This window comes from Bombyx mori, chromosome 19, assembly GCF_030269925.1.
Source record: "Bombyx mori chromosome 19, ASM3026992v2".
Lineage (NCBI taxonomy): Eukaryota > Metazoa > Arthropoda > Insecta > Lepidoptera > Bombycidae > Bombyx > Bombyx mori.
In genome coordinates, this window is record NC_085125.1 from 8,885,004 (window position 1) to 8,902,536 (window position 17,533).

The following is a 17,533-nucleotide window of genomic DNA, read 5'->3' on the forward strand; positions in this document are numbered from 1 at the left end:
TAACATCGTGCAATAAAAACCAAACCCGCAAAATTATAATTTGCGTAATTACTATTTCCTATTTCTGCCGTGAAGCAGTAATGCGTTTCGGTTTGAAGGGTGGGGCAGCCGTTGTAACTATACTGAAACCTTAGAACTCATATCTCAAGGTGGGTGGCGGCATTTACATTGTAGATGTCTATGGGCTCCGGTAACCACTTAACACAAGGTGCGCGATGAGCTTGTCCAATTACCTAAGAAAAAAAAAAAAAAAAAAAAAAATGTAAGGTCTCTCACACGAGAAGCACTGAAAGAATCGCTGAACGATTGTGTTTTTTTAGTGACAGTACTTTTTAATCTCGATTATATCTTTCAGATGAACTCCTCTCCATACTGTGGAATACATACAATTACTACGCTCAATTCAGCGGGCAAGTGCTGGCGTTGATAAAGGACAAACGCGCTCCCATAGAAAAGAAACTGCGCGACTACGTCAAGATCTGCACCTGGGATCGTGATCTCAGCTACTGGAGTGTTAAAGACACTGTCGAAAAAGCTCATAAAGCTTTACATAAACACACGAAGGAGTTTGAGGTGGGCTTGTCACTTTTATTATTTATTTATTTTTATTGCTTAGATCTGTGGACGAGCTCACAGCCCACCTAGTGTTGAGTGGTCACTGGAGCCCATAGACATCTACAACGTAAATGCGGCACCCACCATGAGATATAATTTCTAAGGTCTCAGTATAATTACAACGGCTACCCCACCCTTCAAACTGAAACGCATTGCTACTTCACGGCAGGGTAGTGGTACCAACCCGTGTGGACTCACAAGAGGTCCTATCACCAATAAGAACCACCGCCCTGAATAGTTCTTGTGAAATTGTCAGGCGTTTCGTTTTGAAGAGTTGGAGGAGCCGTTATACAGTAAAATTGAGATTTGGACCTCATGTCTCAAGGTGCGTAGGAGTAGGACATTCACGTTGTTAATGCCTTGGGCTCTGGTGTTGGGAAGGTGGGGCGATAATTCGTTCACCCGTTTATAAAATACATATTATTATGAAAACACATGTCATACTAGCCTTTTACCAAAAAAAACCAGTATAATTTAGGACATGAGTGGATGAGGGGCTTAAGTACGATTTATAAGATTTTTGATTTTTAACATTGAATGAAGGTGCTATGTGCCTACAAACCATATTAGACCTTAAAACTCTGGGCTTATGTTTGTTGCCCGTTTTCTGAAAATTAATAAATTGTATCATATCCCTTTCGTCCACTCATGTCTTAAATTTTTTTTTTTCATTTTATTTTTTATTACTTAGGTCTGTCGACGAGCTCACAGCACACCTGGTGTTAAGTGATTACTGGAGCCCATAGACATTTACGACGTAAATGCGCCACCCACCTTGAGATATAAGTTTTAAGGTCTCAGTATAGTTACAATAAATGCTCGGAGTCTGAAACACATACAGCTGTTTTAAAAAAAAATATATTTATTTCTAGAAAGTGCTCAAGGAAAGCGTTCTAAGCTGCCTGGTGGATAGCACTTCGGACGTGACAACAGATCACGTCGGTATATGGGACAGGCCGAAAAGGGCCACAGCGACGGCTCCAACTGGGGGCGCGTACATGATCGACCCACAAAACCATCTCGTTCTGCCAAGGAATATCAAGGTCAATATTCTGAACATTATTATAATCCTCCTCCGTGCTGAGGGTCGTGACCTTTACGAAGCACTTTTTTAGGACTATGTTCCTCCATTATTATAATAGTATTACTGATATATAAAAACCCTAGTATAGTATTTTTACGGGCTCGGTGGTGCGGTAGATAGCGCCCCTGACTGACGCGCCGAGGGTCGTGGGTTCGATTCCCACATCGGGCAAACATTCGTGTGACAAACAGTTTTGTTTGCTCTTTGTCTGGGCGTTTATTATCTATACTAGTGGCCCCCCAGTAGTCGAAATACGACTATAATTAATTGCAATTATAAGTTTGAACATTATTATTGTTCTATTGTCAAAGATTATTTATTATATTTCGATAACCACAGATTTCGCCATATACAAACTATAAACAAACAATATCAATCTATTCTCAATTTGACCAGTTACGTCATTGGCAAAACGTAAACGCTATTGCCAAAAAAAGAAGAAAAATATATTTGACCACAGACTAACAAAAGTTTGACAATAAATAAAGAGTATATACATCTATGCTGTTGTGTCAAATACATGGTAGTGTATGTAATATTTTTTTAATGATTTAATGTATTTATAATGCATAATAAAAAATATTATTAACATTTTGCACTCTTCTAGAAGTGTGGGAAATTTCATAACGAAATTTCATTCCGTCCGCGCAATTTTCGTAAAAAGGAATGCAAAGTTTTTGCTTTACGTATAAAATTATAGATATATATCTATATTTAAAACGTATATTAGTATCTATGTCAATCTCTGTTATGTATAACACAAGGTATCCTAATTAGGGACCGGATCACCGTGCGGGATTTGTTTCCAGTAATTATTATACATAATATTATAGAATGGAAATTAATCTTTCCATTTTTGTCATCTATGAGCTTTAAACAATTTATTCGATTGTGATAAAATTCGGTATACAGTTATTGTTGGCACGAAAGGAAAAGTTTTTGCCATAGTACCATCAACGTCCGAGAGGTGGCGCGCGAGTAGTTTGAATAAATTTTTTTTTTTTTTTTTCAAACAAATAGCGATGGTCACAGCGTATTGTGACCGGGTTGCACTAGTTTAATAAAAACTACATTTTTAGTTTTAAGTTTAATCAATTGTTTAAAGGTCTATTGTAATCCAGCAATTTCACTTTATATTATTCTGCACAATGGCTTTAACTTATAACTTACTGATACATATTGATACACACGTTTTGTCTTGTTTTTGAAATTGCTTTAAATGGAAGAGAACATTAACATTCCCGAGAAACGATAATTATGTTAACACAAAAAAATATATAAGATTTTTTTATTATGAATTTTGTTTGCATGTTCATTCTTATTCTCTTTCTAATACACTTTTACTATATACTAATAGTTTCAAAACTTTCGTTTGCAGCCTAATAACATGGAGGTAATATACTGAATAATACTAATACGTCATTACTAATCAAATCGAAATGCATGCGTATTAAAATAAAATAACTGATTTATACACTAAAAACTCTTAATAAAATTTCTCACTTTACCCCTTAACATTCTTAGATTGTGTCGAATTCATCTCGTAATAGATTTAATAAAGGCATTATATAAATTATGTATTAAAAAGTCGTCAATTCGTATGTAAGTTTTTACTTCCGACGTCAAGAAATATTTGAATAGAATCTTGTAAACAATGGAAAAAAAATATCATACAATAGAAACTCAGTAACATTTGCTTTACAGAACATGAACATCACTAATAATTTCATTTATTTTCATAAATCATTTTGAATCCAGAAATATTTAGATCAAGCGGAGCAGCCGTCCAAAGTTTTGGCGGAAGGAAGCCTGCTAGCAAAAATTCCTAGTTTATTCAACAAAGCGAAGACCCTTTGTAAGGATACGATCGCGAATACCGGATATCCGTCACTGGTACAAGCTCTGGACGATTTCGTGACGACAATTATTGAGACGAACACCCATCTAGGATCTTTAGAGGTATGTAGGTTTTGTTTTAAAAACTAATCTAGATGACTATAATTTAATTTAATTGTAATTTGTATGCAGCTGGCACGTTTCAACTCCATACAAATTTGAGTTAACTTTGACGCTATCGAGAATGTTAAAAAGCTCGCACTAATCACACTGATGGATACAGGAAACGTGAATACGAGAGAAAGACAGGTACAACTAGATCAACGCGGCAGTCAAGAGAGATTTTTAATTATACACTCTCTCTAGTTTATCACTGCCGCAAAACAGATAAGACGTCCGGTGCATTCGTGTTGAGCGATGCATTGGTGTTCGAATCTTAGGCGGGTAGCAATTTTTCTAATGAAATACGTACTCGACAAATGTTCACGATTGACTTCCACGGTGAAGGAATAACATCGTGTAATAAAAATGAAACCCGAAAAATTATAATTTGCGTAATTACTGGTGGTAGGACCTCTTGTGAGTCCGCGCGGGTAGGTACCACCACCCCGCCTATTTCTGCCGTGAAGCAGTAATGCGTTTCGGTTTGAAGGGTGGGGCAGCCGTTGTAACTATACTGAGACCTTAGAGAGTGGCGCATTTACGTCGTAGATGTCTATGGGCTCCAGTAACCACTTAACACCGGGTGGGCTGTGAGCTCGTCCAACCCTGTAAGCAATAAAAAAAAAGTTCCAGCTTGAATGTAATTATATAGGCCAGGGTAATCATTTAGTGTCGGGTATCCCGCCAGCTCGTTCACATGTCTACGTAATAAAAAAAGTGAACTCTCTTTGAAATTACACATCGAATTATACAATTCATACATTGCACATAAAGAAAAACCTGTGTGAAAAGATCATGAAATGATTTTACAGGTCGACACGTCCCTGGCCAAAGAAAAACAAAAATCTCAAGCGAAAAATATAATTCAACAAAAGCGCAAGGCACTCGCCGATTTGTTCAAGTACCTCGCCAAATTGGGCCTCAACTATCGAACGGGTCTGGTTGTCCTGTCAACGTCAGATGACCTGTACGATTTCACGATACCGCCCGTTGACTTAGATGCCGCTATGGGATATTTGAAGAGCAGGTATGATTTAATATTGCTAGTTTTATTGGGATTTAAAGTTTGCGTTTACACAGTGCAATCCCGAGCATGTGAATTGCGTAAGCATTTTTTCTACTCGTTAAGGTCTATTATTTAATGCTCCTGGTAAACAATCTGTTTCAAACAGAACAATAGACTTTATACATTACAGTAGGCAGCGGCTTGGCTCTGCCCCTGGCATTGTTGAAGTCCATGGGCGACGGTAACCACTCACCATCAGGTGGGCCGTGTGCTCGTCTGTCTACTAGGGCAATAAAAAAAATTTAAAAAGTTACACTAGTCTAGTTTCAGATTAATAAAATGTCCACTTGACAATATATTTTATTGCATTTAAGTACATTTTCGCCCACGTGCTAACCTAATAATAAATGAGAGCATTTAAATTATTTATTTAACATAATTCATCTATAATATTTTATGGAAACGTATGCAATTAATGTGAATAAAGGTGCATACATGCTTTCATTACCAAAAAATATATATTTCATTTACCCCTTTTATTCTCGATATTAATCGGAAATTTTGGAATAGGGACTCGAACTTTTCAATTTTTCTTGGGTATATTTGTTTAATTAATAAAACCTCTATAGGACAATAATATAAGTATGTATAATAATTATTTTAGACGCTGTGACGCTTCGCTGTCGTTGCTCTGGTCCGGTTGCGAGAAATACTTCCAAAAAAATATAGCACGTCACCGATTCTTAACGTTAGCTCTACAATCACCGCACGAAGATTTGGGCATGCAGAACATAGAGAGATGTAAAGGTTTCGCCGCTCAGTTAATGGTGAGTTTAACATCTAAATTTACATTCATATCTCTATCTATCATACATACATAACAAAATTGAAGACTTATTTTTTGTGTGACCAGTTACATGATTTAAAGAGAAGATTGTCTTTTAAACCTTCGCAGTAGTTGCCTAAGTAAAATTGAACTATTATAAATTATCGTCTAAAAATATTTCGAGAAGTGAAAAGCTATTTGGTTTAAGCGACTTTTTTGCAACTTTATAGGAGAGCCATTTAAAGTTTAAAATTTGGAAATATATCCTAATAGAAAAACTCAGCTATTGGCGTATTGAATGGAGTAATTGAAGTTCAATTAAAAACATTGAACTGTTGATGCTAATACCAAATAAAATGCATCTTTAATTACAAAGATAAATGTTGCTTATTAAGCGAAATGTCGCTTAAACCAAATAGCTACCATAGTTCACCCATCGATTTGATCTACTTAGTGATACATTACCTTTAAAATTTTTCAGAAATTAACAAACACACAGAAGAAATCAATATCAAAATATTCGCGTTTGCTTTGCGATTTACGAACTGCCACAACGAATCTGACCAACGCTTTAGACATTGATACAGACGGCATCAACATATCTACAATAAATTCGAAAATTGACATTCTTTGCGAGTGTTACGCAAATTGTAGTCTTGTATTAGAACAGTTCAATATAGTTTTAAAATCTTGTCCAGAACAAGGTCTGAGATCAGATGTAGAACCGGAATTCGACTCAATAGTATCTGGATCTCAAATTGTAAAGTGCTTCAAAAACTCTGACGAATGGTGTGAACTTAATAAAAAAATAAAATCTCTAATAACGAACGTTAATAAAAAGAAAAGTGCATTGCTCAAGTTGTCCTGTACTATACCAAAGAAAATAGGACTAAACTCGGAGCTCCCGTTGGTTTCCCAGAATCATATAGACGTAGTTGACGAATGTTACGCCAATTTAGAAACTATGATCAACGAAATAGAGGCCATTCTAGACGAATATAAATTTGTATTAAATATCGAAATCGGCTTTGCGGCCCCAGAACATCCAATCTTGAGAAGTGTAAGAGATTTATCGTTATATATGAAACAAACTTTGGTACAACTAGGCAGTTTGGACGGGAACAACGACATAACTACACCACAAATTTCGAGGGATGTCGTGATAAGTAAAACAGAAGATCTAATAGCCACAATGCTATTAATCATACAATCAATATACAAAAAACATTTGGGAGATAATTTGAATGAAAGCACTGAGGTCATTAATGCTATCGATGAGATAATTGATAGCGAAAAAGAATCCAAAGATATACTTGAAGACAAACATTTGAAAGAGCTTTTGCAAGATAAAATATCGAATGATTCAAAAATGCTACAATTAGACGTTTTAATAAATAAAACATCCGGCCTGTTGAACAACTATGTACAATATTTGGCTAGTGGAGGCGATGTTTGCGATGTAAAGGACATTGTGATGAGATCTGTACCGATATTGGAACAAACTATGTTATTCGTCCAATATTTCGTAACGCAAAAAGTAGCTGTCCATAGAGTGTCTTGTAAGATGTTATCCGTTTTGTTGAAAATATTCTCCGACTTATCGTCCAAAGGGTACGTACGAAATCATTAAAAATATAAGTAGTATTAATTAATGATATTTTACCAATGAATTTTACTAACAGTTCTACTGTAAATTGAGTTTTTTATATAATATGAACCTAGCTGACCCGGCCGACTTCGTAATGCCTCAATCGTTAAATAAAAGATCTAAACTTTTGTATAAAATAAACTTAAAACAAAGAAAAGGAATCCGTCCGATGGATGACACATCAAAGGAAAAACAAATAATTCAAGACCAAAATTAGCCAAATCGGTCCAGCCGTTCTCGAGTTTTAGCGAAACTAACGAACAGCAATTCATTTTTATATATTTATAGAAGATAATATCATATTATTTTTAGATTCTGCAAACCCTCTGATTTGGATATGGAGGAAGGTGAAGGTGAGGGTGGACCAGGTAAATTATCTGGAGGTGTCGGGTTAGGCGAGGGAGAGGGACAGAAAGATGTATCAGATAAAATAGAAAATCAGGTATATATTGACAAGTGGAAATATATTGTGTTTCATTATAATGTAACATTCACTAATTTTCCGAACTCGATTGTTCATTAGGACCAATTAGACGATGCTCAACGTCCAGGAGAAGAGCAGAAAGAAGAAGATAGGGATTGTAAAGAAGAAGAAAAGGGTGTAAACATGACTGATGATTTCGATTCTCACTTGCAAGATGTTGACAAAAAAGGTATATTGTGATGATAGTTTGTCGTATTTAAACCTTAACATTCATCAAGATGTCGGTGTATAGATGTGGATACTTGATGTTTTAGGGTTGTATAGTATTTATAATCCATTCTTGGAAATGATTGTAGTCGTGAAAAAAATAGCAAAAACTTTCATGAACAAATTCAGATGATTACAAAAAAACTGTGTAAAAAGAATATCTTAGACATTTGTTGATAATTTATTAATTCCTATTTGGAAAATAAATATTAATTAAGAAGTTTTGCTTATTATTAGTTATTTAATATTCGAAATTAGTAAAAATTCACTTAATAAAACATTTACCTAATTGTTAATATATTATTTTATCTCGCAAGTGTTTATCAAACGCTACGACTCTAACGTAGGCTATAATCAGTAGTCAATGTTGCTCTTTTCAGTTGTTTGAACTAGTTATTCTAATCTCCGAAGCATGCTCCCCCTAAGCAAGTTATCATTAAAATCCCGAGAGGAGAAGTTTCAATCATCTTGAAATGTGTTTTCTTTTTTTTCTTTTGTAAACGACAATATTTGTTTTATTCTAAAGTTCTAAACTATTGAAGGATATTCCTTGCAAAATTATAATAATTAACTAGAAAAAAATAAGATTGGTTATCTTTACTAAATAATCAATAATAAAGTAACAAAAATATATGCTTGGCTTAACAAATTAATAATATTTAAAAATCAAATATAGTTTTGTCAAAAACATTGGTATTGAGGTAAAAAAATGATTGTTTGATTACATAAGTAGTAAAATTGGGCATCAAATTGGTGAGTCTTCATTCAAAACCTATGTAACCCGAATGCATAATTTTAATATTTATATCTTATTAAATTTAGGTGACGATTCAGAACAAGAGGACGATGAAGACGACGCCGACAAACAAATGGGCGACACTGATAATGCCGCGGAAAAGTAAGTAAAAAATTTGTTTGATGTTTTACAAGCTGTGGTGAGAAATGTTTTGGGTTAAAATATGTTAACTTATTTAAATTGTAAATATTAACTTTTTAATTGTTTAAATGGGAGTGGTCACTCCACTATCACTGTCATCCATCTTGAGAGTAGTGGTCGAAGTTTCAATTTTACTGTAAAAAGGCTTTTTCCTCCCTTCAAATTGGAATGTATTACTATGATTGCTTTGTGGCGAAAATAGGTAGGGTGGTACTCGTCTGGGCTTAAAATACCTACTATTAGTAAAAATAACTAATATTAGTTAACTTATTTTACCTAATCAAATTAAGCATTTTGATTCTAAGAACTTCATTTTTTGTTTATAGATTTACACATTTTATTAAAGTGTTTGTTAGCACTTTTAGGCCGTAAGCTGCTGTCGAATTTCAGAATATTGAAACTAATCTGTAATGAATCAAATTCAGGTTGGATCAACAAATCTGGGGTTCAGAAGACGAAGAAGATCTCGATGAACAAGAAGGGAAGAAGGATAAAGAGGAAAAAGGTAAAGGTGAGAGCACGGGCGAGAAGGAAATGGGTGCTAAAGAGGAAGAACAAGGTACCGACGACGGCGCTGAAGGGAAAGACCGAAAACAAAAGAAAGACATAAATACAATGGAAGAACCGGAAGTCGATGATGATCATGTGGGTATTATTTTAAAAACCTTGTTTATAAAAATAGTTAGGAAAAGTAATTCGTGGCCAACTTGACCTGAGCATTTAACGGAGTTTAAGATACTGCTAACTAACAGAACGTCTTTTAAGACATCAAATTTTAATTGGACTAACGGCTAAAATGTCAACTGGAATCCAGGATTATTTCGCAGTAAACTTTCTGAACAAGGCATTAAGGTTACTGTTGTTGTGGCCTAAAGTCACACGCCAGATGTATTCGTATCTAGAAATGCGACATTTTTTTTTTAATTTTTTTTTAGAGGCCTTTATTAACGACTTTAATTCATATTTAGGTACATACTATTAATTTCATTTTTCTAAACCTTTGACATCGGCAAAGATTATTTTGCTTTCGCATAGGCCTCCCCCAAATCCAGCCATAAGTTCGGATCTTAGCATTTCCTCTTCCACGTAGATGCTTCTATGGCGGTGTTCAAATCCCCCAGGTATATTTTTCTTTGGGAAAAACTGATCTTAACACAAGTTGGGGTAGCTCATTTACATATCAAGGGGGAAAAAGGACCCTACATCATACATGGACAATATTGTATCAATTGCTTTGGTTTTTTGTTTACCAGGTGGATCCATATCATGGCAACGCGCCCCAACTTCCAGAACCAGAAGATTTCGATCTCCCTGAGAACATGGATATTGATGGTGAAGAGCCAGGTGAAGATGTACGTACGATTGCTTAAATCTAAAAAGTTATTAAAAAATGTGTTTATTCAAACTATAAAATATAACTGAAACTTTAACATCCGTATTTGTAATAAAAATCGATTAAATTACAACACTGACATTATTGACTTCTATTTAAAAAAGAAAAACAATTGTTTGAATTTTATATACGAAGAAAAGTAATATGAAGTTATCAACCAAATAAATCATAACCCCCGTGTTGATAACAGTTTAACAATTAGCACTAACTAATCGAGATATTTCGAAATATGTTTGTTGATTCATTTAGTAACCCTGCGATACAGACATCATCATTGTTTCTTTAATGTTCTATTGTATAGAAAAGGAAATTTTTAATCTTATTAGATGTAAACGTTGGTCGAGAGAATAATTATTGTGTATTATTTTTTCAACTCCTTTTTTTTTAATACCATGTTATATTTATGTACTTCTTTTTCTATGACTTCTTTATGCGTAGATTAGTAAACGAACTCACGCATGCCTTGTGATAAATGGTTACCAATTCACATAAACGTAATACCATGAATGTCTCCCGCTCACCTTGAGACATGAGGTCAAAGTCTCAATTGTAATGTATAAATCAATTGTAATGTCTCACCCATCAAAATCAACAGTAAGAATATTTTGCGACAAAAATAACTTACACGATAGTGGAAGCTGTTGGTTTAAATGAGTCTCTAGTGGAAAGGGCTCAATTACTTACACGTACGTCTCTTCCAAACCAACAGGAAGGTGAAACAGAAACGGAGAATCCATTTGAGATAGACGTCACGAAGGATGTTCCGGAAGAGTCGAAGGAAGAGAACGTTGAGGAAAAAGAGAATAATAAGAACGGACTAGAAGTATCCAGTGACGAGGAAGAAGGCGATGACCAAAACGACGGAGAAAAAAATAACATGGAACAAGAGGTAAAGTTAAAAGAGTATGCTGGGTATGCTTGACAATGATTGATGAGTTCCTAGTACTATCATCAGCATCAAAGGGGTAATAATGACTATACATGTTTCTTTATGTGATTTTTTTTTCATTTCTTCTATGGTTCACCATCTCACGGATAACAAATTCGATGTATTCACTAACATAAAATGCAATATAAAAATATAAAATTCTTTATATAAATACCAATTTGATTCGCTGGTGGGGCCCATTTATATGAATAATGTTTTTCAGTCTTAATAAGTATTTCCCTTGTAATGTATTGAACAAAAAAGAAACTAAGTTATTAAAGGTTTTTTTTGTGTACAGGAAAAGCAAGATGAAACGCAAGAAAAAGACAAGGAATCGACAGAAAATGAAGAAGAAAAAGAAGAAGACGATCAAACCAATACAGACGGCGAAGCTCAGTCGTCCGAGCCGACCCAAGAACAGGAACCGGAACAAAAAGAAGACAAACTTCCACCAAACGAAGAGAAGATTGATGAAGATGATGATGTACAGGAAAAAGGCCAGGAACCTAATCCACAAGCCAATCCATCAAATAATGATGAGGCTGCGGGAGAGAAGGCAGAGAACGCTGAAATCGATCGCGGTACTAGCGATAATGTCGAGACTAACGATGAACAGGCTAAAGATGAAGACGCAGCGCCTTTCGTAAGTACTATTAATTTTTTCCTTATTGCCGTGACAAACGACTCTGGCTACGACTATATTCAAAAGTAGATTGAAACTTCAGTTCATACATCCGTTTCTATTGAAACTTTGTCGTATCTTTAACTTAGTACTACCTAATTGACCTGTTCTGGTGAAACTGGTGGTAGAACCTCTTGTGACTCCGGACAGGTAGGTACCACCGCCTTGCCTATTTCTGCCGTGAAGCAGTAATGCTTTTCGGTTTGAAGGGTGGGGCTGCCGTTGTAACAATACTGAGACCTTAGAACTTATATCTCAAGGTGGGTGGCGCATTTACGTTGTAGATGTATATGGGCTCCAGTAACCGCTTAACATCAGGTGGGCTGTGAGCTCGTCCACCCATATAAGCAATAAAAAAAAAATTGTCATATCTTTAACTTTAACCTAATTCAAGCTGCTTAGTGGCACGATTTTAGCAACTTGTTGCATTTACTCTAGGAACAAGCTCAGGAACAAGTGGGCGAAGATAAACAGTCAATGGGCCGTTCGGAACTCGACAAGAGCGATAAAGGTCATCGCGGTGAGAAGCAGGTCGCGAACCGGGCTGACGCGACACAGGAGAAAAAGAACAAACACGAGAACAAACCAGGGAAAACAGACGAGGAACGAATACTAGGTTAATAACAAGTTTCAATTTATTATTGCCAGAGCCATCTATTAGTAGGTATTGGCACTAATATATATCTCAATAGCGCCATCTAGTATTGAATCGGGCGGACGTTAAGGAAAATTCGATGCGTTCTAAGGTGGGCTTGGAATGTGAAAATCAATAGATAGGCGTGCAACGTGTAGTCTAGTCTTAGTAGAGTCGAATATAGTGACTCTGCTAATCTGTACTAAATATTAATTGGTACGGAGCATTCTTTTGGACATCAAGATTTTGTTTCCGAGAACTGTCAAATAATGTGCGTCTGATTAAACTTGTTCATTGTATTATCTCTATCCTAACTTTTAACGATATGTAAAATTTTGTCGTGGCCTAAAAGAAAGAAAAAAAAACTGGGAACAAATCACGCACGGTCTTTCGGCCCCACATTAGGATTCCCTTTATTACCCAGGTACCAGTAGCTGATATACATAGTTATATACGTTTCAATATTATATCGTCGTTGCAAATTTGAAATCTCCTATGTGTATAAATGTATTTTTCGAGAAAATCTAATAAAACTACCTACTGAAAAAAAAAAATCTTAGCACGTCGGGTACTTTGATCTATAATAAAATACAAACCGACACTTAGGATTTTTTAAGATTGACGCTTAATAAAGTGGAATATTGAGATATGCACATGGGAGTTTTTGCTGATTATATATATTAGATATTTACTGGTGGTAGGACCTCTTGTGTGTCCGCACGGGTAGGTACCACCGCCCCGCCTATTTCTGCCGTGAAGCAGTAATGCGTTTCGGTTTGAAGGGTGGGGCAGCCGTTGTGACTATACTGAGACCTTAGAACTATATCTCAAGGTGTGTGGCGCATTTACGTTGTAGATGTCTATGGGCTCCAGTAACCACTTAACACCAGGTGGGCTGTGAGCTCGTCCACACATCTAAGCAATAAAAAAAAATGATATTCAAAATAACTTTCATAATATATGAAAATATCATTTTGGCCCAAAATAGGAGATTTTATATTTGCAACGACGATATACATATATAGATAATAAACACCCAAACAAAGAGCAAACCAATCTTTTCATTACACGATTCCATCCAAGCAAAAAAATAAATAAAAAAAAAACACGATTGTTTGCCCGATGTGGGAATCGAACCCTCGACCCTCAGCGCAACAGTCAGGATTGCGAATTACTGCACCACCGAGTCAGTCAAAAGATAAGACCCAGTTTCGATTTCAAGCAATAAGGAACCAACCAATTATAGCTGCACGTTGTTTTATATTGTTTCTACATTCGCATTTTGGTTACGCAGGTGACATTACTGAGAGGAAACATAAACAAATGCAGACATTGAACGTTGAGCGGGAAGATGATAACGCAGAAGAGGGCGGCGATGTCAATGATGAAGATGAAAGCGACGCCGATGCCTTCCAACATGTGAAACAAGCTAAAAAGGATGATTTACAGGTACAAACAAAATCAAACGTTATGTCACTGAAACCAGTTGTAATAATACTAAATAAACACACACAAAATACCTTTATATATATATAAAAATGAATAGCTGTTCTTTAGTCTCGCTAAAGCTCGAAAACGGCTGGACCGATTTGGCTAATTTGGTCTTGAATTATTTGTAGAAGTCCAGAGAAGGTTTAAAAGGTAGATAAATATGAAAATTCTCGAAATTAAATAAAAATAACAATTTTGTTTTACCTTTGATGTGTCTCCCGTCGGACGGATCGCTTGTTTCTTTTATGTTTATTCTATACAAAAGTTTAGGTCTTTTATTTATCGGTTGAGGCACTACGAAGTCTGCCGGGTCAGCTAGCATAACATAAGACATTGTTTGATGTCTAAAATCATACGATTCTTTTTAAAGGATAAGACACCCGGAGTATTCGTATCGAGCGTTGCAACGCTGTTCGAATCTCGTAAACAGGTACCAATTTATCTAATGAAATACGTACTTATCAAATATTCACGATTGACTTCCACGGTGAAGGAATAACATCGTGTAATAAAAATCAAACCCGCAAAATTATATGCGTAATTAAAGGTGGTAGGACCTCTTGTGAGTCCGCGCGGGTAGGTACCACCACCCTTCCTATTTCTGTCGTGAAGCAGTAATGCGTTTCGGTTTGAAAGGCGGGGCAGCCGTTGTACTGTTAGACCTTGAAACTCTTAAAGCGAGTGGCGGAATTTACGATGTAGATGTCTATGAGCTCCAGTAACCACCAGGTGAGACGTGAGCTCGTCCACACATATAAGTAATAAAAAAAATATATATAGTTCAATTTTCAAAGGCGTTAGACGCAGCAACCAAAGAACAAGCCAATGAACAGCCGGTGATACAGAAAGAAGAAGATGAAGGCGAAGAACTGAAGGAAGATGAACAAGTTCCTATGGAAGTTGACGATGAAGAATTACAGGTATAATTTAAAAAACATTTCTGTGACGTCATGTGTTTTACGTCACTGATGTTTTTGTGACCTCTAAAAGCCTTTTAAAATAAGCACAGAATAAAAAATTACTGTGTTTTATTTTTCGAGTTTTGTTATGTAAATGACATCAATAAGACAAGAAATTTTCATACAATCATACAAAAAAACGATAGTGATGTTTTTTTGTTATGCTATTTCGTAAAGTTCTAAGGTGCTAATTATGCTAATAAATAAAAAAAATTATACAATATGTATGTCTTTTAAAAAGGTTGAGAAATCGAAAGAACTTAAACCGGAAAAGATGGGAGAAAGTGCTGAAAAAGACAAAGATAAATCTGGCAACAAAAATGAAACCGGAGAGGAGCCCACTGGCGAAACCGGTATGGAAGTGGAAGGAGAAAAAATTGATACCTCTAGTGTTGCCAGAGGAACTGACACTACTTATCATACACGGTACGAATTGTCTTTATAAATGTTTTTTTTTTAATGGACGTACGAGCTTTTGTGTCATCATTTGTTAAATAGTTTTCAATTCAAGTACATTTTAGATGGTAATTATGTATTATGACTGTAAAAACCAAATATTCAACTTGCACTTAAGGACTTTTTGGCGGGAACGCGAGGAGTGAAGTTGTGTGACTTGTTTTATTTTGTCTATTTAGTGTTTCTTCAGGTTTAAATGTGTAAACACGGTGGTTTATTAACTGTTTCGTATCTGTGAAAGTGCACAAATGTGGGAAAATGAAACCAAGCCGCTGAACGTAGCTTCTCGGGATCCACCGAAAAGTCCACTGAAATAGTCTCAATGAATGAACACCATTTTACTGAGATTATATTTCATCCCATATCATCTCATCTCATTTCATTTAATTTCATGCCAATTGATTAAGTTTCCTTCGCTTTTTATTATTCATCAAGTGTAAATAATTAAAACGGCGAATCATAAAAATCTTATTACTTGACGCTGGCTAATGCACAAACTGTGCCGGAGTCAAAAATTATAAAGAAAAAGAAGAACTTGCCTATAACACTTCGGATACAGCCTCACTTAAGTCGGTTGACGGTTAATCCATATAATGAAGTCAAGGCCGGGATATTGGTAGAGCTTAAAGTAGTAAAGTATTGTTTGTTCTTCATTTAAGGAGCATTCATTGCAATTTGGTGAACTTATTTTCATTCGGTAAAGCAGTCATCAGCGTTAAATTTGCAATGGACAAATCTCAGTCTACAAATTTGTGTGTAGAATTTCTTTTTACAGAAAGATTTGCTCCTAGCGAACCAGGGTTTAATAACTATTTCATTATTTATTTCATCATACCATTTACCTTTGTTTTGATTTATAAGCTGCCTGTCTTCCGAGCCAATTTTTATTAATTTGTTGACGAACATCAGGTCTTGCCATGTAATTGAATAAAGCTTAAAGCATATATTTTCGTCTACAGATTGGAGCAAGAGGATGTCCAACCGGAGGAGATGACGATCGAGCAGTACATGAGTATACGGGAGTGGCTGGCGTGCGGTAGGGCGGGGGGTGCGGGGGGCGCGGCGGCGTGGCGCGCGCTGTGGCGGGACTCGGCCGCGTCCGCGCGCGCGCTCTGCGAACGGCTGCGTCTGGTGCTAGAACCCACTGGACGGTCGCGACGAGCGGGTAAACTATACACACTTTTTTTCTTAATAGCAATATTTATTTATTTATTTCGCACACAATACACATCAAAAGCTAAAAATATGCATAAAAAATAACAAAAAGTAAAAAGAAACAAAATCTGGCTTGCAAAATAAGCCAAGTGCACACGACTAAGCAAGACAAAGTGTTGAATTTGTACACAATGGTCCTTACAACTATACGACAAAACAACACGATAACGAAAACTAATCTAACTTATAAATACTGTGTGACGCGATATGACTCTTCCAGCATTTCGGTGTGACTATATCATTATTAGATTGAAATATTTTTTCAACTTTCAGGCGATTTTCGAACTGGTCGTGCCATTAACATGCGTCGAATTATTCCATACATCGCGTCACACTTCCGCAAGGATCGCATCTGGCTGCGGAGGACAAAGCCGGCAAAACGAGAGTACAAGATCGCTATAGCCGTCGACGATTCCAGTTCTATGTCCGATAACAGGAGCAAAGAGTTGGCCTTCGAGAGCTTAGCGCTCGTATCTCAGGTGAATAAGGGTCATTTTAATTTTTATAATACAGTTAACCCTCTTATACTTATATTAACGGTAGATACGTTCCCATAAAGTCCCTGTTGTGCCAAACCGTGTTATATGAGACTAGATAAGAAGTTTTTTATAGATTGGTGGACGAACTCGCAGCCCATCTGGTGTTAAGTGGTTGCTGGAGCCCATATACATCTACAACGTAAATGCCGCCAACCACCTTGAGATATGAGTTCTAAGGTGTCAATATAGTTGCAACGGTTGCCCCACCCTTCTAACCGAAACGCATTACTGCTTCACGGCAGAAATAGGCGGGGTGGTGGCGTGTGGACTCACAAGAGGTCCTACCGCCAGTAATATGTATATTGCACATTATTAAAAATACCGCCACTATACGGAAAATTGTGTTTGTAATAGTGGATAAATACCGGTATAGGTAGATACCGTGGATAGTTATATACCGCCTCTCAGCGCGAAAAGTATAACTCTGATAT

The 17,533-nt window shown here is 36.1% G+C and overlaps 1 protein-coding gene across 2 annotated transcripts in view; it reads left to right on the forward strand.

Annotated features, from left to right (window-relative positions):
• Positions 1 to 17,533, forward strand: part of LOC101735682 (midasin) — a 44,370-nt gene that overhangs the window by 24,530 nt on the left and 2,307 nt on the right. Inside the window, exons 21-40 of one of the 2 annotated variants that reach the window (XM_012694238.4) lie at positions 356 to 573; positions 1,488 to 1,658; positions 3,078 to 3,092; positions 3,458 to 3,658; positions 4,510 to 4,724; positions 5,368 to 5,530; positions 6,011 to 7,140; positions 7,490 to 7,619; positions 7,701 to 7,830; positions 8,691 to 8,766; positions 9,231 to 9,450; positions 10,059 to 10,157; positions 10,908 to 11,087; positions 11,425 to 11,769; positions 12,247 to 12,424; positions 13,737 to 13,891; positions 14,728 to 14,853; positions 15,134 to 15,318; positions 16,308 to 16,513; positions 16,837 to 17,042. In XM_012694238.4, the coding sequence (XP_012549692.2) occupies positions 356 to 573; positions 1,488 to 1,658; positions 3,078 to 3,092; positions 3,458 to 3,658; positions 4,510 to 4,724; positions 5,368 to 5,530; positions 6,011 to 7,140; positions 7,490 to 7,619; positions 7,701 to 7,830; positions 8,691 to 8,766; positions 9,231 to 9,450; positions 10,059 to 10,157; positions 10,908 to 11,087; positions 11,425 to 11,769; positions 12,247 to 12,424; positions 13,737 to 13,891; positions 14,728 to 14,853; positions 15,134 to 15,318; positions 16,308 to 16,513; positions 16,837 to 17,042 (4,349 nt within the window). The remainder of the gene's footprint in view (positions 1 to 355; positions 574 to 1,487; positions 1,659 to 3,077; positions 3,093 to 3,457; positions 3,659 to 4,509; positions 4,725 to 5,367; positions 5,531 to 6,010; positions 7,141 to 7,489; positions 7,620 to 7,700; positions 7,831 to 8,690; positions 8,767 to 9,230; positions 9,451 to 10,058; positions 10,158 to 10,907; positions 11,088 to 11,424; positions 11,770 to 12,246; positions 12,425 to 13,736; positions 13,892 to 14,727; positions 14,854 to 15,133; positions 15,319 to 16,307; positions 16,514 to 16,836; positions 17,043 to 17,533) is intronic. The other variant, XM_062674030.1, reaches the window with a different exon arrangement.